This window comes from Oncorhynchus clarkii, chromosome 22 (assembly GCF_045791955.1).
Source record: "Oncorhynchus clarkii lewisi isolate Uvic-CL-2024 chromosome 22, UVic_Ocla_1.0, whole genome shotgun sequence".
NCBI lineage: Eukaryota > Metazoa > Chordata > Actinopteri > Salmoniformes > Salmonidae > Oncorhynchus > Oncorhynchus clarkii.
In genome coordinates, this window is record NC_092168.1 from 13,869,323 (window position 1) to 13,891,785 (window position 22,463).

A 22,463-nucleotide genomic window follows, 5' to 3' on the forward strand; every position below is an offset into this window, starting at 1 on the left:
GTTCCAGTGAAATTAAACTTAACACTACAGCAACTCCGTATTAATTCCCATGATTTTGGAATGAGATGTTCGCCGAGCATGTGTCCACATACTTTTGGTCATGTAGTGTAAATTCATTTAAAGTTATGCAATTTGGTTTATGTAGATACAACATTTCAATGTTGTTAACACACAGTAAACAAAAACCAGATTTTGTTGGCAAATTCATACTGCGTTTGCAGCAAACAGAATGTTCGCCACAAATTTCCCAGAATTGTTTGCCAAGTTCACAAGTTGCCGCAACAGTTTGCCACAAAACTAATTTGCATGCGAAAATATGAGCTTGCCGCAAATTGGCCAAAGGTTTGCCACAACTGTTTGCCAGAAGCATGTTTTTTTCGGTAAGGGCGGGCATTCAATTTGCAGTTTATACCGTTTCCACAGTAACATGTATTTACATGACGTGATGAAACATTGAAACTAAGTTGCAAATTACTTTTGTAGCAAGGTGTTGTAGAACGAGTGTCTTATGAATGTTATAACGGTTTGACAGATATCAGCTAGTTAGGATAGCCAGATGCAGCTATCACCAAGCTATGCTAGCTAGCTGAAGTCAACTTGGCGAAACAAGATCAGCGCATGCTTTTAGCCTTCATAGAATTGAATTAGCTGACCATCTTGAGGTGGCGAGTCAGGAGGAGAAAGTCCTCAAACTTCAAAACTGAATTCTCTCCATAGCAAAGATAGCTTAGCGAGCTGTACTTACTACTTTTGTTGAGATTGAATGGCAAAGTTACACCCTAGAAAAACCCACATCAAAACACATTCAAGACAACTCTGGTTTGTAGTCAGTCGTGGCTTCTAGCATTTCTTAGTGAGCATTGATGAAAAAGAAGGCCAAATCAGGAAGTAAAGTCGCCCTTTAAAAAGGTATTTGTATTATCTATGACTCTATTCAAACAAAGTACCCCAGCGAATTAGTTGAATAATCAAATATACCAAACATCTTATCAACAACCTTCACAAGGACATAGGATTCTGAATCTCAACCAGACTAAATTACAAAGTACTGTGCTCACATTACCACAGGGTGAACTTCAATAATCATTTCAGGTCTTTACAACCTAAGTAAACAGTGGATTTGACACCTTGTGACTAACTGCATTCTAATTTGACTTATACGGTAAATTAATACTTATGAATAGTAATTCCTAATTTAGATAAACTGCAAAATAAGGTGGGGTATTTCTGCTGAGAAGCTAGTCCGTGCTCTGTCCAGGAGTCTACGATTTCACAATGGCACAAACTACAACATTTTCTGAGTGCATAGTAAATTGTATTAACACAAAGAGGATGTATGCTTCCCCAAATACATAACTATCAACAAGGTGACCTTCGCTTCTGTGCATTACTCTTTACTTGGATCGGATTACAGGACCAACACAAAATATACAGAAGCTTTTCTCACATCATATGGTATTTTGAACCAAAATGCCTCCTTTTAGGTAAGCCTATAGCTGATTATTGACAGAACAATCTATGTCATAATAGCTATCATTTTAATTGAAAACGTATTGAATGGAGCAAATGTTTATAAGCACCCCCAATACATGTTTTTTTTTCTGCTCGGCTGTTGGCACGGTACTTCTCTATGGATACCGGTACCACCTGGAAAGCCTCAAAGCACAAGTGATTCACTGCTATTGCTTGGTATTCAGATTGTCCTTCAGCCAAATCGAAAGGGAATCATTACACTTATTTGTCTTGTCATCAAAGCCGCGCTTAGCACACTGCCTCTCCCAGTTAATATTCACAAGTGACAATAGAATGAACAGATCCCTTAGAATAGACAAGCTGAACAAGTGACATACTATATACACAGCAAATAAGGCAGACTAATTGTAAGCATATCACTGGTCTGTATGTCATAAAACATGTATATGAAACAGTCGTAATTGATGTTACTGCTGCTTACCATGTACATTAAATCACATTGTATGAATTAAGGAGTTGACACGTTAATGTTCATATGTTATGCTACCTTTACTGCATGTGGAGTACATACATAGCAAGATCTACCATATAAAAGTAATTAATGGACCACATCAGTAAACCTGTAGCCTACAGCTCCGAATGGTTATCAGGAATGTTTACCTTGTAGTAAGGCAATCAAATTATCTTTCAGTAATGTCGTATACTGTCCAAAAATAATACATACATGTCCCACTATATGAGCATTCTGCGTTGAACCACTATTAACAATATGCCCACTCAGAGAGAGGCAGGCAGCATCCATCAATTTTACATTTATGCCTTGATTTCCCATCCTGTTTGTATGATTATACTGAATTATTTACAAACTATTGTAAAGATGGCTGCCAACATACTGTATGATGGGTGGCCATTTCTCCTAAATAGAAATTCCAATTAAATTAACCCAAGAAGTGGAAAATGTTGAATACAATAAAAATGTCAATAATATTCAAGTTATGGAATTTAAGTTATATTTTTTCCAATTCAAACAAATCTGTATTTTTGGAATTCAATTTTTGCACATTTCAGAGTGCATTTCCCAAAATATTAAATTTTTAGCCATTTGAAGCTGGGTTACAAAACCAAAAGACGCATAAACAAAACTTAAACACAGGAAACTTAGAAAGAGAGCACATAAAACATCTTCTAAGACTTACATTTCAATGAGAATTTCTCAGCCACTGGAGTCCTCAAGTAGTTCACACTTGTTTGGCTGAAGCGCTCCACAAAAGAACAAGCAGCCATTGAAATTAACTGCTACCAAGCAGAGACAAGCAATCATCATCCCAGCCAGGAGAGTTGAGAAAGCACTCCAGGCCAAGTGAAGCAGTCGCACACCCTGTGATTTCTCAAGACCTAATCAGAGGTGGGCAAGGAGGGAGCATGGCTGAATATGACCATCCTTTGAATATGAAGTGTTGATTTTTTCCTCAGATGGATTTTCTTCATAGATGGCTCTTCTGGGCGATGTCCAATATTCTACCATCAGCCACTTGGCAGAGAAGAATTGGGATTGTTCATGGAAGTAGACAGCTTAAGGACTAGATCCCAAGCCAGGTACTCAATCTATGTTAGAACACACACTTCAGACACTTCCATCTTTCTATGAAGCCCTTTCTAGGAAGCCAATGAAATGCTGGAGCTAAGTCAACTTACCTAACTCAAACAGACTGATTGTGGTTTTTAATTAATGTTGCCCCAGAGAGTCCTACAAAATTGGAAATGTATGTGTTACATTTCAAACAGTGATAAGGCTTAAGCTGGTCAGAGGAATTCCCGAACCTTGTGGCACAGCAGAGCCGATAATGATAAAAGCGTAAATATACATGAGCATTCATGTGGACATTTTCTTATTAAAAGAGCTGTCAACTCCGCAGTACAATGTTCATGTCCTTTGGATCTGGAATCACATCATATAGATGTAGGATCTTAATTTGAGCCAGTTTGCTACAGCAGAAAAATAATCCTGCAGCAACAGCAAATGTGAATTATTATGTAGATTATAATTAATGGACATTTTCAGTAGGGGTTGACACATTTTTCATTAGGACAAATCAAGTCTGACATTTTCAGCACCAAAAAGAGTGATCAAATTAAGATCCTACATCTGTACATTCAAAGACAGGCGCTTATTGCTTTTGTTCGTCTGGAGGGGAAAATGCCCCCTAACAAAATTACCCAATTTCAAGGAGTGTGATAACAAAGCAGACCCAGGGCTAAGAAACAGATGATAGATCAAACACCAGGGAGAAACAAACAACCCAAAAGAACAACATACCAATAGGTTAGATAACAGCAAAAAAAATTGTTTGGAGTCATCTTGGAATCTGGTTTAGGTCTTTTTGTCCTCAGTACTATTTCATTTATTTTTCTCTATTTAATAGGTTCTTACTTCTTCTATCCCCCTTTTCCTTTATTTTGTTATGTGGCTGAAGAGGAAGGAAACCGCTCAGGGATTTCACCATGACGCTAATGGAGACTTTAAAAACAGTTAGAGTATAATGACTGATAGGAGAAAACTGAGGATGGATAGACAACATAGTTACTCAACCATAATAACCCAATTGACAGAGTGAAAAGAAGGAAGTTTTTACAGAATGAAAATATTCCGGAACACGCATCTTAACGTAGAACTGCACAAAATGTGGCAAAGCAATTCACTTTTTGTCCTGAATACAAAGTGTTGTATTGGATTAGCCCCAAACATATTACTTAGTATCACTCTCCATATTTTCAACATAGTGGTGGCTGCATTATGTTGTTGGTATGCTTTTAATCGTTAAGGACTGAGGAGTTTTTCAGGATAAAAAAAGAAAAATGCAATAGAGCTTAGCACAGGCAAAATCCTAGAGGAAAACATTGGATAAGAAATGACCTTTCAGCAGGACAATAACCTAAAACACAATGCCAAATCTACACTGGAGTTGCTTTCCAAGAAAACAGTGTTCCTGATTGGCAGAGTTACAGTTTTGACTTAAATCTGCTTGAAAATCTATGGCAAGACTTGAAAATGGCTGTCTACGAATGATCAACAACCAACTTGACAGACATTTTTCAATAATGTGCAAATATTGTACAATCCAGGTGTGCAAAGCTCTTAGAGATTTACCCAGAAAGACGGCTGTAATTGTTGCCAAAGGTGATTCTTACATTTTGAATTTCATTTTCAATACATTTGCAAACAATTCTACATTGTCATTATAGGTTATTGTGTGTAGATGGGGGGGAAAAAAGAAGATTCAACCCATTTTGAATGTAGGCTGTAATACAACAAAATGTGGAATAAGTCAAGGGGTATGAATACTTTCTGAAGGCACTGTAACTTATTGACTCAGGGGTGTGAATACGTATGCAAATAGAATGTTTCTGCATTTAATTTTCAATACATTTGCAAACAATTCTACATTGTCATTATAGGTTATTGTGTGTAGATGGGGGGAAAAAAAGAAGATTCAACCCATTTTGAATGTAGGCTGTACTACAACAAAATGTGGAATAAGTCAAGGGGTATGAATACTTTCTGAAGGCACTGTAACTGTTATTGAATTTCCACATGGGTAGTGAAATTGAATTTTATCAAAGCCTACTAGATGACAAGCAGCACTTAATTAAACAAGACAAAATAATTTATGAACTGGTTTTTCCTTGCAGTGGATTTCCGCACGTTGGCTGCCGAGAGTGCCTGCTACCAAGAATCCCTGTTCAACATGATCCTTAAAACGGATTGTCGGTGGAAGTTAAGAACGTGCTCGCAGCCCGGGAACTGCCGACGGAAGAGATCCGATTCCTTTCCCCCTCGCCCACCCAAGTATTCCACCTCACCTCAGAGGCATCCCGGAAGTCCCCGATGTCTACGTTTCCGAGAGAATCCGAGGCTACCCGAGTTACCCCGAGAGTCTCCGGAGTACCTCTTCCTGAGCCGATGCAACTAGACAGAGCTAGACTGTCCACAGCCGAATGGCTATACAGGCGTCACACGAAGAGTTGCCTGTATTGCGGGACTACTGGTCATTGTGGCCACAATCCAGTTCCTGTTTATTAAGTCTCCTCAGGTTCCCGTGGTATTGGGATTTTCCAGGAACTCGGAGGTGTTTAGTAAGGCCCGGGCCACTTCGCTTCTGCCGCACCGACCCTATGACTGCAGGATCAACCTTCTCCCAGGCACCACTCCACCCCGGGGACGACTGTACTCTCTGTCGGGTCCGGAGACCAAGGCTATGGAGAACTACACTGAGGACTCCCTAGTTGCAGGGTTCATTGTTCATTGTTCTTCTGCCTCCCCCGCCGGCTAAGGGTTCTTCTTTGTGGAAAAGAACAAAACCCTGCGCCCATGCATCGACTACCAGGACCTCAACGACATCACGGTGAACAACCGCTACTCTCTCCCACTCTTCTCCTCTGCCTTCGAGCCGCTCCAGGGGGCCACCGTGTTCTCCAAGCTGGACCTACGGAACGCCTACCCCTAGTGTGAACACGGGAAGGGGATGAGTGGAAGACTTCCTTCAACATGGCCAGTGGTCACTACAAGTATCTCGTCATGCAATTTGACCCGGTTTGTTTTTGTCTACCTCGACGACATCCTCGTTTTCTCCGAAAACACATGCTCCACATCCGACAGGTTCTCCAACGCCTCCTGGTGAACCAGCTTTTTGTGAAAGCAGAGGAGTGCAAATTCCATTGCTCATCATCCCCTTCCTGGGTTCCTGGGTGGTAGATTTTGCCCCAGCCTACATCCAGAGTACAACTGCACTGTCACGCCGCTTATAGCGGGGTGGGGCGTAGGGAAGCATGTTCGTGAGACGCAGCATTCCCAGCCAAACCCCGGGGGGTGGGGGGCCTATTAACCGGATGTTTGTTCCTGACGCTGTGCGCTCCTCGGTTCTGGAGTGGGCCCACTCCTCCAAGCTTGCTGCCACTCGGGCTCCCGTCGAACCCTGGACCCTGTGCGACAACGCTTTTGGTGGCCTACCAGAATCCTGACGCGTCAGCGTTCGTCGCGGCATGCACGATCTGTGCGCAGAACAAGACTCCCCGGCTGGTCTCCTTCAACCTCTCCCTGTTCCTCACAGTCCCTGGTATCACATATCCATGGACTTTGTCACGGGTATTCCCCCGTCTGATGGCAACATCCCCATCCTGACAGTAGTGGACCTGTTTTCCAAAGCCGTCCACTTCATTTCTCTCTCCAAGCTACCCTCTGCCAAAAGGATGGCCCAGCTCATGGTGCACCACATCTTCCAGATCCATGGACTCCCAGTGGACATGGTCTCCAACCGGGGTCCTCAGTTCCTCAATGATGTCACCATTGCTCTTGATTCTAAGCAATGTTGCCCTGCTATTTTTATTGACTTGGCCAAAGCTTGTCGGCCGGCTAAGGAGTATTGGTGTCTTTGGCCTGGTTCGCTAACTAGCTCTCTCAAAGAGTGCAGTGTATAAAGTCAGAACATCTGCTGTCTCAGCCACTGCCTGTCACCACTGCCTGTCACTATCAACAACATAGTTCAGGCAGTAGGAAGCTCTCACCCATTTATATGCAGATGATAGGGTCCTCCCTGAATTTTGTGTTAAATGCTCTACAACAAAGCTTTCTTCGTGTCCAACAAGCTTTCTCTGCCCTTAACCTTGTTCTGAACACCTCCAAAACAAAAGTCATGTGGTTTGGTAAGAATAAGGCCCCTCTACCCACAGATGTGATTACTACCTCTGAGGGTTTAGAGCTTGAGGTAATCACCTGATACAAGTACTTGGGAGTATGGCTAGATGGTACACTGTCCTGCTCTCAGCACATATCAAAGCTGCAGGATAAATTTAGAGGAAACCAAGTCTAGATTTATCATAAATCGCTCCTCTTTCACCCCAGCTGTCAAACTAACCCAGACTCAGATGACCATTCTACCCATGCTAGATTACGAAGACTTAATTTATAGATTGGTAGGTAAGGGTGCTCTCGAACGGCTAGATGTTCTTTACCATTCGGCCATCAGATTGTCCACCAATGCCTTATAGGACACATCACTGCACTCTATACTCCTCTGTAAACTGGTCATCTCTGTATACCCGTCGCAAGTCCCACTGGTTGATGCTCCCCCATATTTGAGATATCTACTGCAGCCCTCATCCTACACATACAACACCCGTTCTGCCAGTAACATTATGTTAAAGGTCCCCAAAGCACACACATTCCTGGGCCGCTCCTCTTTTGAGTTCACTCAAGCTAGCGACTGAAACGAGCTGCAAACACTCAAACTGGACAGTTCTATCTCAATCTCTTCATTCAAAGACTCAATCATGGACACTTACTGACAGTTGCGGCTGCTTCACGTGATGTATTGTTGTCTCTACCTTCTTACCCTTTGTGCTGTGGTCTGTGCCCAATAATGTTTGTACCATGTTGTGCTGCTGCCATATTGATGTTGTGTTGCTAACATGCTGTGTTATTGTCGTCTTAGGTCTCTATGTAGTGTTGTGGTTTCTCTTGTCGTAGTGGGTTTTGTCAAAAAAAAGAATTGCCCGGCCCCTGTCCCCGCAGAAGGCCTTTTGGTAGGCCATCATTGTAAATAAGAATTTGTTTAACGGACTTAGTTAAATAAATATGAACATTTTAAAAAGCACACAGTCAAAAGTTGACACCTACCCAAGTTTTGTTTTGTTTATTTGTACATTGTAGAAGACATCAAAATTATGAAATAACATACTGTATGGAATCATGTAGTAACCAAAAAGTGTTTTATATTTGTTTATTTCAAAATATTTTTTATTTGAGATTCTTCAAACGTAGCCACTCTTAGCCTTGACAGCTTTGCACACTCTTGGCATTCTCTCAACCAGCTTCATGAGGTAGTCACCTGGAAGGAATTTCAATTAACAGGTGTGCCTTGTTAAAAGTTAATTTGTGGAATTTCTTTCATTCTTAATGCCTTTGAGCTAATCAGTTGTGTTGTGACAAGGTAGGGGTGGTATACAGAAGATAGTCCTATTTGGTAAAAGACCAAGTCCATATTATGCCAAGAACAGCTCAAATAAGCAAAGAGAAACAGCCCACCATTGTTTAACACTTTTTTGGTTACTACCTGATTCCATGTGTTATTTCATAGTTTTGAAATCTTCACTACAAAGTAGAAAATAGTGAAAATAAAATACATTGAGTAAGTGGCCAAACCTTTGACTTGTACTGCATATTTTTTATCAAATAAAATTAACTCTCAAGGTGGCTCAGAAGACTTATGTTCTACAGTAAGACTTTGTACACAGATAGGTGGTGGCAAAATTAGTTCAAGGGGGCAAACAACAAAACAATAAAACATTGGAAGTCCTTGAATAAAAATACCATTTGTTTTGCATTGCATGAAGATAATGTTTTCTTAACACATTGGGTGACCTGTAACCAGTTCTTTGGTCTCTGTGGTTTAAATTTTGAATACTGTAACATGGTTCCGTTTTAACTTCAACAAATATTTTTACTTGAAAAATATATATATATATTTTACACTTGCCAGGGTTTATTATACTGCATTGGAACCACCTGATGCACAAATGAGATGTTCTAGTTGCAACAGCTACGCAAAAAACGGAAACTGAGGGCCAAGCACGCCTCCATTCACATTGACGGGGCTGTAATGGAGCGGAAGCTTCAAGTTCCTCTGTGTCCATATCACATCACTCTCTCATGGTCCACACACACACCAAACACAGTCTTGAAGACCTCTTCCCCCTCAGGAGGATTAAAAGATTTGGCATGGGCCCGCAGATCCTCAAAAAGTTAAACACCGGCACCATTGAGAGCATCTTGACAGGCTGCATCAACAGCAACTGCTTGGCATCCGGCCACAAAGCATGTTGGGGTCCGTTTCCTTGTTCGTTGTCAATCATTGGCTCATTGGTGAAATTAGCATTATGACAATATCTTTAATTAAATCATTCAAAAACCTTTAATGGAATTGCAGACATAAGTTGACAACAGGAACATAACGCATGTTTCCGAGTAAGTTCTGCATCAAAGAAAAGGTCAAGTTATTTTAATTATACCCGAAGTCCAGCCCTAGTGATGTCACTGCCTACGTCATTATCTTCTACTTATGAGACCAAAACCATGCCTACTCAACACTAAAACACTTGTTTATATAGCTATCTAAAAGGTTAGCAGTAAGTGTCCAAGTTGATTTATAGTGGAATGTCTGACTAATCTCTTACACTCCCCTGCAGAGTTCTGTCTTCAGTCACATTTCTCAGACAGTTTCATCATAGTCAGAGAGTAGAACAGTACTGTGGAACAATATTAAACCTCTATAAGAGATATAGAGATATATATATATATATATTTTATAACCCCTCCCCTTCTATAAATACAACATAAGCATAATCAAATTATTATAATACATCAAACATTTGGTACAGCCCCTATCCTGACCCCTAGGTGAACCCATTTCAAGCGCCACAGAGGGTAGAGCGCACGGCTCAGTACGTTACTGGGGCCGAGCTCCCTGCCGTCCTGGACCTCTATACCAGAGATAATGACGTAACAGTTTCAGAGGAAGGCCCTAGAAATTGCCAAAGACTCCAGCCACAAATGGGTCTCTATGCTACGCACGGCAATCGGTACCGATGCACCAAGTCTGAAACCAACAGGACCCTGAACAGCTTCTACCCCCAAGCCATAAGACTGCTGCTAAATAGTTAGTCTGTATAGCTATTTGGTTATCTGCACTGAACCTTGTTTACTCACCACATACACTGCTGGTACTGTTTATCATCTACCCTGTTGCCTAGTCACTTTATTCCTATTTATATGTACATATCTACCTCAATACCTCATACACCTGCACAGCGACTTGGTACTGGTATCCCGTGTCTATAGCAGAGTTAGTCATTGTGTATTACTACTTGTTTTAGAAAGGGTTATTACTTATTACTCTATTTTATTTCACTCTGCATTGTTGGGACTGGCTGGTAAGTTTCCCTGTTAGTCTACACATGTGTATACGAATTAAAAAAAATTCTTCACTGTTAACCCTTTGACGCATACGATCACATATTTGTGGTCACTGTTGAGTGGTCCCTGTAGCGTACGATCACAATTATGCAATTGGAACAGTAGCAACAGAACGTACGATGCAACAAACACATCAAAACAACATTGTTGTCTGAAAAGCATCGAAAACTGATGGGAAAAAAAATAAAAAAGGTCTTCACAACTTTGTCCTCAAGTTCACCTTTTATTGTATGAGAAAAATGCGAACTTCATAATCCCAACATCACACATCCACAGCTAAATTCATTCCATAAACCAGTCGAAATAACAGGTTGTGCTGACAAAAAAAAAAAAAAAAAAAAACATTTAGCGACCTAACAGCTAGACTTGTTTACAATGTACCGCATCTCTGGTGAGCACAAGGGGAAAATATTTTATTGTTTAGAAAAGAGATGCGTCAGCTAAGCTAACAGGACATACATTCTTTGATGGCAGCCACGTTTTTTTATGTTGGCGAAAACTCGCTAATCCCAGAATTCACTTTAAGACGCAAATAAAAAGTCAAAAGATGGCTGTGCCCATTGCCTGAACAACGTGAACTTAGTTTAGACACTTTTCTGCATAATACAAATCTTAAATGTACTTGTTACAGTGTATTCAAGAACCAGAGCACATGACTTGACAAGTCATTTAACATTGGCAAATCACAAAGCAAATAAAACCTTACCTCGGAACATCAGACCAAATACAAGCCTACTGCCTAACCGTAGCGCAAAAGCTAAAACAGGGATGAAACCATTTTAGGGGGGATTCATTTTATATGTGGGGGTTGTTCAAGTCCATGGGGGAAGGTATTGTGGAGGGATATGATGCAGGAAATATTACTATCATAAATCCTCTATCAATAAATGGGGGGCAAACACAGAAATGTGTATGCTAAATAAAATAAAGGAGGGTCTAAGCTGGTAACTCTGAGGTGCCAAAGTTAGACTGATGGCACGTTCAGAACTGGGAACTTGGTAATCTGACTTCAGTGGGTTCAAGACAACTGGGAAATCTGAAAACTAGCTCCGACTGGGAAAGGTTGTATTGAACAGTCATCCAACTCGGGCCACTATCTAGAGCTCTGACTTTCCGACCTGAAGATCACGGACGTCATGATTTGACCTAGTATTTTTCTGAGTTCCCAGTTGTCTTGAAAGCACCATGTCAGTCGAGTGAACTATCCCTTGTTATAACATCTTTGGTCTGACCGATGCTTACGTGACAACCAGAATGCATTGTATAATGTCAACAAACATGGCGCCACACATAGCCGGCAAAAAGCTTAGCATTAGCTCATCATAATCAGTACAACTTTCAAAAAAGTTTCACTCACACACACACACACACACACACACACACGTGTCCATTACAATATATGCAAGAATTGGAATGCATGCTGTGTCACCAGTACTTGAAAACACATGAATTAAACAGCAAATACATTATGATCCATACATACATTTGGTGTGCTACTGTAGAAACGACAACACTATATACAGAAAATAAGCATCTTACTTTGATAGAACCACACGGCCAAAGTCCAGTTTGTAAGGAAAACAATGAAAGCAATGTGGGCGCCATCCAGAAAATGTGCAGGTGGAAAAAGTTTGTGCGAGGCCTGTTTTGACTGGAGATGCGCATTGTCTTCATACTTGATCTTTGGAAACACTGGGGAAGTGCTTGGGCAATATGTATGTATGTATGCATGTCTGTCAATGCACTCACTGTTCCAAAATGTGATTGTTATACAATAGGACAGTTAACCCGCACTGCCCTCAAACCAAGGTATGAGGCCTGCTAAATATCTATGTTTCAACTTGTCAATTTCAAATAATTTTCTAACAGTTTGAATTGAGGTGTGTTCCGCCTCATTAATTCACATAAGTAGCCCATTTCACTGTTGTGGACCATTTATTTGATGGTTTACTGAGCCGGACAAACTTCTCTCATCAAATTGACCAAATACTTATTTTCCACCATAATTTGCAAATAAATTCATTAAAAATCCTACAATGTGATTTTTTTTCTAATTTTGTCGGTCATAGTTGAAGTGTACCTATGATTAAAATTACAGGCCTCTCGTCTTTTTAAGTGGGAGAACTTGCACAATTGGTGGCTGACTAAATACTTTTTTGCCCCACTGTATATATATTTTTTAAAAACTAGCGCTGGGGTGACCGTTAGAGTAATTTGGAACTCACACGTGAAAAGGTTACACATGATTTATCTTATACTCACTACTTAGTTTTTGTGAATGTTTCTTTGTTCAAAGCTATAAAAACATAAATTAAAGAATACAAAGGGTCATGTGTATTAGTTGAGATTTACAACTCTGACTTGGCCATAATGGCTCTGACGAATGTTTTAATATTATAATTTTCACATTCATCACAGTCATAATGATTAATAACTGACTATGATTTTGAATACTGATTTAATGCTGCACTGTAATCATTTTGCCTTTCATCAAAACCATTGACTGCCGTGGGCTAATTCAAACTCTGCTGATCCTGGGTCTGTGAACCCAGTAGACGATAGAAGTTGGCTATCTAGCAGCAGGTGGATAGGTTGAGGTCGGACAGTCCTTCATGTTCTTGCATTTGGATGCATTCATTTCTTATTCAAGACAGAGCATATATCCACCTATACACGTTACAGATAGAAGGCACCTTGCGGAAAGATCAACACATTCGTCAGCAAGAACAAACCACCAAAACAACTCTTTCTCAGCTAGGAAGACCTATTGTATGTTCCTCACAGAGTAGAAGGGTTTAAGTCAAGTAAATTCATATCACATTTGGCTTACCGTCTTCTGTCACTAATACCTCCTTCTGGCACATGTCCTGAACGTTGACAGTGCAGTTGACGATGAACTCAGGTGTGGAGCAGTCATTTTGAGTGACCTCTTCACAGTGATAACACTGGATCTGCAGAGCCAGCCCTACAACATACAGGAGTAACACAGGTTGTCATTCCAAATCTGTTCTTAATTGACTTACCGGCATGAATTGCAAAGTACAATACAAAAGTATAAAGTGAGACACTGGTATACCTATTGTTACATTCTCCAGCAAGAAAAGCAAAAACTGTCACTCAAACAGATGAATGATCTAAAGGTCAGTGGACCAACAACCAAAACTAAACAGATAGGGTGTAACGATTCTCGTAGGTGGAAGAAGGAGAGGCCCAAGGTGCAGCGTGGTAAGTGTTCGTCATATTTATTACACTGAACACAGGAAACAAACGAACAAGCGAATGAATAAAAACCTTAACAGTCCCGAATGGTGAAAAACACTGAAATGGAAAATAACCACCCTCAAACAAGAGTGGGAAAACAGGCTACCTAAGTATGGTTCTCAATCAGAGACAACGATTGACAGCTGCCTCTGATTGGGAACCATACCAGGCCAAACACATAGAAATATAAACACAAGAACAAAACATAGAATGCCCACCCCAACTCACACCCTGACCAACCTAAAATAGAAACATACAAAAGGAACTAAGGTCAGGACATGACGTGGGGGTTTAGAAGGGGATCTGAAAGACACTCATGGGGTGTCCACTGAAAGTTGACTAGCAACAACAACTGGACCCTAAAAATTAAAAATAAAAAAATAAATTAAATTTTAAGAAAGAGACCCACCATGAGCACCCACTAAATTTGCCCAAGATCAGGTAAACAAAAGAAAAACACAGGCCTAACTTAAATACAGGGAGCAAACCAAAAAGGTAGAGCAAAACTAAGTCAGAGAAATCAGATAACAGATTGTTTGTCTAGGAATCTAATTAGGGAGCACCAACTAAAGGTGTTAACCCAATGAATCTATCAAGATACCTGGAGTACTGGGCCAGCCACTCTTTAAAAAGCACCTGGGCCACACAGGTGAAACACCTTTCTACTAACGAGATGGACAAGCCAGCACTGGTGTAACACATACTGACTAATCGGTGTGACTAATCGGTGTACAGTACGTGCTAAAATCCAACCTCAAAACATAAATTGGAAAAACCAAAGCCTGTTACACCATGGACAATGAAATATACTGTAAAGGACATATGGCATGGTAATACTATCAAACAGTTCACAAATGTGTTGATATGTCCAAACTCTACTACACTCTTAGAAAAAAGGGTTCCAAAAGGTTATTCGGCTGTTCAAAAAAGATAACCCTTTTTGGTTCCAGGTAGAACTATTTTGGGTTCAATGTAGAACCCTCTGGGAAAAGGTTTCTACATCAAATCAAAATGTATTTGTCACATGCTCTGAATACAACATTACAGTGAAATGCTTACCTACAAGCCCTTAACCAACAATGCTTTAAGTTAAGAAACATGTTTTAAGTGCTAAGTAAAAAATAGATAAGTAAAAAAATAAAAATAAATAATTAAACAGCAGCAGTAAAATAACAAGCATGGCTATATACAGGGGGTACCGGTACAGAGTCAATGTGTGGGGGCACCGGTTAGTTGAGGTAATATGTACATGTAGGTAGAGATAAAGTGACTATACATAGATTATAAACAGAGAGTAGCAGCAGCGTAAAAGAGGGGTCTGTGAAGCACTTTGATCAGTGGTTTAGGAGTCTTACGGCTTTTTTTTTTTGGGGGGGGGGGGGGGGTAGAAGCTATTAAGAAGCAATTTTGGACCTCGACTTGGCGCTCCGGTACCGCTTGCCGTTACTTCTATGCTCGCTTTGAGGCAAGTAGCACTGAAACATGTATATTTTATTATCGATTGATTGTACATTGGCTAATAAGACCAATGGTAAAGGTAGATTATCCTCTCTGTGATGGATCCTTACAAGGCACCCGGACCGTCGTCCACGATATCTTCATCTCTTCCTCCTGCAAATGACAGGGATGAGGGCCTTTTTGGGTGTCTGGTGTAAATCCTTCCCGTCCGACTCGTTGAAGAAGAAGAATTCCTCCAGTACAGGGTGAGTAATCGCTGTCCTGATATCAAGAAGCTCTTTTTGGTCAAAGACATGGTGGCAGAAACATTATGTTCAAAATAAACATACACAATAGGTTACGGGATTGTAAAGTGGCGGCCATCTCCTTCGGCGCCATTAAATACCAGAACCCATTAAACAGGGTTCTAATTGAAACCAAAAAGGGTTCTAATTGGAACCAAAAAGGGTTCTAATTGGAACCAAAAAGGGTTCTTCAAAGGGTTCTCCCATGGGGACAGCAGAAGAACCCTTTTAGGTGAAAGCATGTAGGCATACCTTTTCATAATATGATTCATAGCTGATGAAGAAATGAAGGGACAATCTTATTGATGAACAGTGGTGGAAAAAGTACACAACTGTCATACTTGAGTAAAAGTACAGATACCTCAATAGAAAATGACTCAAGTAAAAGTCACCCAGTAAAATTCTACTTGAGTAAAAAAGTATTTGGTTTAAAATGTACTTTTGATACATAAGTATTAATAATTTCAGATAGCACCATTTTTTTATTTATGGAAAGCAACGGGCACACTCCAACATTTAGACATAATTTACAATCGAAGCATGTGTTTAGGCAATACGGATGACCAGGGATGTTCGGTTGATAAGTACGTGCATTTAAATATTTTCCTGTCCAGCCAAACATTCAAAATGTAACAAGTACTTTGGGTGTCATGTAAAAAGTACAATATTTTCTTAAGTAATGTAGTGAAGTAAAAGTAAAAGTAGTCAAAAATATAAATAGTAAAGTAAAGTACAGATACCCCAAAAACAACTTAAGTAGTACTTAAGTACTTTACACCACTGTTGATGGTGATAATGTCCAAGTGGCTTATTAGAGTTGACAAGATTCCTGAATGACTTAACTGTGGCTGCAATTACTGTGGTTAAGTCATATAATCATAAAGTATCCGTTTTAATTCACCAAAACCATATACCTTGACACTGACAGACATGGAAAGAAACATTTACCTGATGCACTGTGCATGTTGAAGAATGTGCTCCCCTGACAGATCATCAGATATTACAACATGGTAGATGCAAATACAATTTTCTTCGAGAGAAAGAAAGCCTTGTCAGACCTTATTCAACTTGAAAATGGACCTGAATAAAATATAAATGCAGACTATTCACTTTCTACCAACTATGACACAGCAAGCAACTAAATCCATCAACAGTTGAGTAGTGACTCACAGAAAAAGAATGACTGCACAATCAGTACTGCTCTGTTCCCTGGGTGCCGAAGACATGAATGTCGATTATGGCAGCCCCCCGCAACTCTCTGACTAAGAGGAGTTGGGTTAAATGCGCAAGACACATTTCAGTTGAATGCATTCAGTTGTACAACTGACTAGGTATCCTCCTTTCCATCATCCAGTGTGCAACAGTAGCCAAAACACAATCCAAATGTCACACATATTCTGGAGCTCTGCTTGGGTAAACATACATCTTAAAAATTGTTAGTAAATGGCAGACAGTAGGCAAAATGTCACTGTACATGGGGATTCCTCAACTAAATCAGTCAAACCAGCTTCCAGGGATAAATCAAACATTATTGCCAGGCAGACAGAACTATTTCATATGTAGCACAGCGCAGTTCTATTAGCATTAAACTCCTTCTGTATTTGTGAGAAAAACACATTCATATGTTGAACTCCCCATAATCTATTCTCAAACAAAACAAAAAACAGATATACCATAATGTACACATCAATAAACACCACGTTCAATCTACGGGTAGCTTACCCTTATTTGTGAAACATTTTCGAACAATGTTTCCATCTGAAATCAAGCCCGCATGGTTCTCTTCACATCCACAAGCTCGTGTGAAAAAATAATTTTGCGTTCACACATCAACCGTTCCAAACCGTGCGTAAAGACGCAGTAGGAAATGTCACAAAATAGTACCGAAAAGTTTGCTATTATAACGGTTTCAACTGATGACCCCGAAATGTCTAAACAAATAACCAAGTATCATTGCCTGCCCTGCATGGTAGCCTACTGGCCATCAATAACCCACCCTGAGCTTCTCTTCCTCTCCAAATATTGTTAGATCGTTAAACAAACAATTAGTACATTGATGTTATTACAAATAATTTAGGTAGGCTAGCTATTGTGTTCCAAAACTGCAAGAGACGCGCTTGTCATTGCAATTAACACATCCCGGGGGTAACATACCTGACTTGAACATAAACCAGAACAAACTTGCATAAGTAAGCAGCCGCATTCTCTCGCTGGTGTCACTTGGTCAGGAAACATTAGACCTGGCAAAGTTGCGAGGAGCTCAGAGTTAGAGTTCATACATGGATCCGAAGAACGTCCACGGTAGCCTTCTATACACGTCCAGCGCTGGAAACCTCTGATTTTAAGGGGACACACTCTTTTCACTCCATTTCATGCGGTGCCACACGTCACGATGGGCGTGGGTTTCAAAGTGCAATGACTGTCCGATGCGCGTCCACGTTAAACCGAGAACCCTCTGACTGTGCGGTCATTCCTAACTTCTTCACCAGCATCATTATGGTGGGTTCATGCTATATAGTTTACTGTTGCACTTTTAATATTAGTACACAATTCAGCTTTATTTGAACTAACGATAGCTACCAAGTGGCTGGACCCGTTTTCCCAAAAGTGAACGATGTGTAAACATCAAGTTTTGCATGCGAGCCAACCAACAACGTCAATGCTGCTATCAAGCCAATCTACTAAATTTACCCGAATGAAATACATGAAACTGACCATGACTATATTTAATCTAATTTTACTGTAATTGGTTAGTCAACATGCAGTAATATACTGAACAAAAATAAACGCTACATGAAACAATGTCAAAGATTTTACTGAGTAACAGTTTGTATAAGGAAATTCAATGAAAGAAAGACATTAGGCCCTAATCTATGGATTTCACATGACTGGGTATACAGATATGCATCTGTTGGTCACATATACCTTTAAAAAAGATAAGGGCGTGGATCAGAAATTCAGTCAGTATCTGGTGTGTCCACCCTTACCCAAATGCAGTGCAACATATCTCCTTTGCATAGAGTTGATCTGGCTGTTGATTGTGGCCGGTGGAATGTTGTCCCACTCCTCTAACATGACAGTGCAAAGTTGCTGGATATTGGCGGGAACTGAAACACGCTGAAACACTCTGGACTACGCATGTAGTCCAGAGCATCCTAAACATTCTCAATGGGTGACATGTCTGGTGAGTATACAGATCCCTGCGAAATGGAGCTGTGGATTATCATGCTGAAACATGAGGTGATGGCGGCAGATGAATGGCACGACAATGGGCACCCCAAAAAAATACATTTGCCCACACTACAGATGGCTACGTCGTTCTGCTAATACAGGCCCAGTGCACATTTGTGGAAATATTTATTTTTTAATATACAGTATATACATTTTTTCTGATTCATATTTTCAAGGGGTGGTGCAGCACCCTCAGCATCCTTATTGTCCGTGGTGGCTATGCACATGTAACCGATGTGAAATGGCTAGCTAGTTAGCGGGGTGCGCGCTAATAGCATTTCAATCGGTGACGTCACTCGCTCTGAGACCTTGAAGTAGTTGTTCTTTTTGCTCTGCAAAGGCCTCCCACGAGAGAGGTCAGGCAGGCGGGCTCAGAGTCAGGAAAGGCAAGGGTGAAAACCAGGAGGGCAAGAAAAAGAGAGACTGTGGAAAAGCATGACCTGAGACAAAACGCTGGTTGACTTGACAAACAAGACGAACTGGCAACAGACAAACAGAGAACACGGGTGTATGTACCCAGGGGATAATGGGGAAGATGGGTGCCACCTGGACGTGGGTGAAGACAAGCACAAGGACAGGTGAAACAGATCAGGGCTTGACAAAAATGTTTATATCCAGCCGTCTTTAATATGACGTTCAGGAACAAAATGTTTCCAATAGTTGTTTTTAATTCATTAAAAAAATATTAATTGGAACAGAATATTGGAATAGAATATAACTAATAGCATTAAATTACATTGGAATACCATTTAATAACAATAACTTAACTAATTAACTCAGTGTAACATTGATGTGGCAACTCTCTTATTCTCTGCTATTGCACGATGCTCATTTGTACATAGGTTACAAATAAAGCTATCCCCAGTAAATCTTCATCCCAACTCATGAGTCCACCACTGCACCGCTCACACCTAATCCAGTCCATTACCTTCAACAGTGTTATGTTGTAATCAAGCCATCAACGTTTTGTGATTATTGGTCCGTTAAAATGTTAGCCAACGGGTTAGCAATTAGCATGTTTAACATTTCAGTGTAAATACTATATTTTTGTCCACAAACTGTGATGACACAGAGGACCTTTTTGTTGAGCAAGAGCAGTGGCAGCCAGGGAAAGTGTTGGGAAAATAAATTTGTGACATCTTGTGGTCGTAATGTTAATCATTGTCATGTGTTTAATCAGAAAAATCAGATTTTTTTCAACTAGGCAAGTCAATTAACAACAAATTCTTATTTACAATGACAGCCTAGGAACAGTGGGTTAACTGTCTTGTTCAAGGGCAGATCGACAGATGTCAGCTCAGGGATTTGATCTAGCAACCTTTTGGTTATTGGCCCAACGCTTTAACCACCTGCCGCCCCATTTTGTATTACAGCCTGAATTAAAATGATCAAAATCTCAAAGTTAAAAGTAAACTTTTGCTAGATCATCAACCTCTGCCATATTGACACAACGTGGTAAATTGCCGGCCATTGCTCTTTCACACCGAGGATGGTTGATTGTCGAAGGGGAGATTGTTGGAAAGATGTTTCAAATAGCTTACTAGGGACGCAGTCCCTCAACATTATCAGGACAGAGAAACAAGACATATGCTCATTGCTCACATGCACTCGAAACAAAAGACAATGAAAGCATTTACAAATCTCGTAAATGATGGGTATGAAATAAACCAAGAATTGTTTTGTTGTGAACTCTGAAACCAATGTTTCCATTCCAAGAATGAGAACGGTAAATGACTAAGTAATACATGCATTAACAGAAATTCATGTAACCAAACAACTGGGATTAACAGTATTTACAGTGCCTTCAGAAAGTATTCACACCCCTTGTGTTTTTCCACATTTTGTGTTACAGCCTGAATTTAAAATGGATTACGTTTAGATTTTGTGGCCTACACACAATACCCCATAATGTCAAAATGGAATTATGGTTTTTGAAAGTTCTACAAATTAATAAAAAATCAAAAGCTGAAATATCTTGAGCCAATAAGCATTTAGTCCCTTTGTTATGGCAAGCTTAAGTAAATGTAGGAGTAAGAATTTGCTTAACAAGTTACATAATAAGTTGCATAGACTCACTCTGTGGGCAATAATAGTGTTTAACATGCGTTTTAAATGACTACCTCCTGTACCCCACATACAATCTGTAAGATCCCTCAGTTGAGCAGCGAATTTTAAACAGATTCAACCACAAAGACCATGGAGGTTTTCCAATTCCTTGCAAAGAAGGGCACCAATTGGTAGATGAGTAAAAATTAAAAAGCAGCCATTGAATATCCCTTTCAGCTTGGTGAAGTTATTCATGACACTTTGGATGGTGTATTAATACACCCAGTCACTAAAAAGATACAGATGTCCTTCCTAACTCAGTTGCCAGAGAGGAAGGAAACCGCTCAGGGATTTTCACCAGGCCAATGATGGTTTTAAAACAGTTAGAGTTTAATGGCTGTGATAGGAGAAAACTGAGGATGGATCAACAAAAGTGTAGTTACTCCACAATACTAACCTAAATGACAGAGTGAAAAGAAGCCTGTACAGAATAAAACATGTTTGGAAACATGCATCCTGTTTGCAATAAGGCACTAAAGTAAAACTTCCAAAAATGTGCCAAAGAAATTCACTTTATGTCCTGAATAAAGTAAAGTAAATAGAGTAAAAACTGGTTTAGTCTGCCTTTCACCAGACACGGGGAGATGAATTTTACCTTTCAGCAGGATAACCTAAAACAGAAGGAATTCAGTCTGTAACACAGTGGAATGTGGAATTAGTCAATGGGCATGAATACTTTCTGAAGGCACTGTAATACTGGTGAAATACAGTGCATTCGGAAAGTATTCAGACCCCTTGACTTTTTCCAAATTTTTATACATTACAGCCTTATTCTAAAATTGATTAAATAATTCCCCCCCTCATCAATCTACACACAATACCCCATAATGACAAAGCAAAAAAAGTTAAGACTTTTATGCTAATTTATAAAAAATACAAAAATGAAATCTAATTTACATAAGTACTCAGTACCTTGTTGGAGGACCTTTGGCAGTGAATACAGCCTTGAGTCTTCTTGGGTATGACGCTCCAAGCTTGGCACAACTGTATTTGGTCTGTTTCTCCCATTCTTCTCTGAAGATCCTCTCAAGCTCTATCAGGTTGTATGGGAACATCACAGCACATCTATTTTCAGTTCTCTCCAGAGACCTGAACCTGTTCAATCGGGTTCGAGTCTGGGCTCTGGATGGGCCACTCAAGGAAATTCAGAGACTTGTCCCGAAGTCAATCCTGTGTTGTTTTGGTTGTGTGCTCAGGGTCGTTGTCCTGTTGGAAGTTGAACCATTGCCCAGTCTGAGGTCCTGAGTGCTCCGGAGCAGGTTTTCAGCCAGGATCTCTCTGAACTTTGCTCCGTTCATATTTCCCTCAATCGTGACTATTCTCCCAGTCCCTGCCGTTGAAAAACATCCCCACTGCATGATGCTGTCACCACCATGCTTCAACATAGGGATGGTGCCAGGTTTCCTCCAGACATGGCGCTTGGCATTCGAAGAGTTCAATCTTGTTTGCATCAGACCAGGGAATCTTGAAACTCTGGAGCTCTGTCAGAGTGACCATCGCGTTCTCCCCCGATTGCTCAATTTGGCCAGGCGGCCAGCTCTAGGAAGAGTCTTGGTGGTTCCAAACTTCTTCCATTTAATAATGATGGAGGCCACTGTGTTCAAGGGGACCTTCTATGCTAC

General features: G+C 40.3%; 1 protein-coding gene across 1 annotated transcript in view; it reads right to left on the reverse strand.

Annotated features, from left to right (window-relative positions):
* LOC139380265 (ly6/PLAUR domain-containing protein 1-like) overlaps nt 1–17,847 on the reverse strand; it is a 43,210-nt gene extending 25,363 nt beyond the window's left edge. Inside the window, exons 1-2 of the mRNA XM_071122812.1 lie at nt 17,659–17,847; nt 13,332–13,466 (exon numbers count right to left, since the gene is read on the reverse strand). Coding sequence (XP_070978913.1) covers nt 13,332–13,466; nt 17,659–17,707 — 184 coding nt within the window. The 5' untranslated portion in view covers nt 17,708–17,847. The remainder of the gene's footprint in view (nt 1–13,331; nt 13,467–17,658) is intronic.
* Between the last annotated feature and the right edge of the window lie 4,616 nt (nt 17,848–22,463).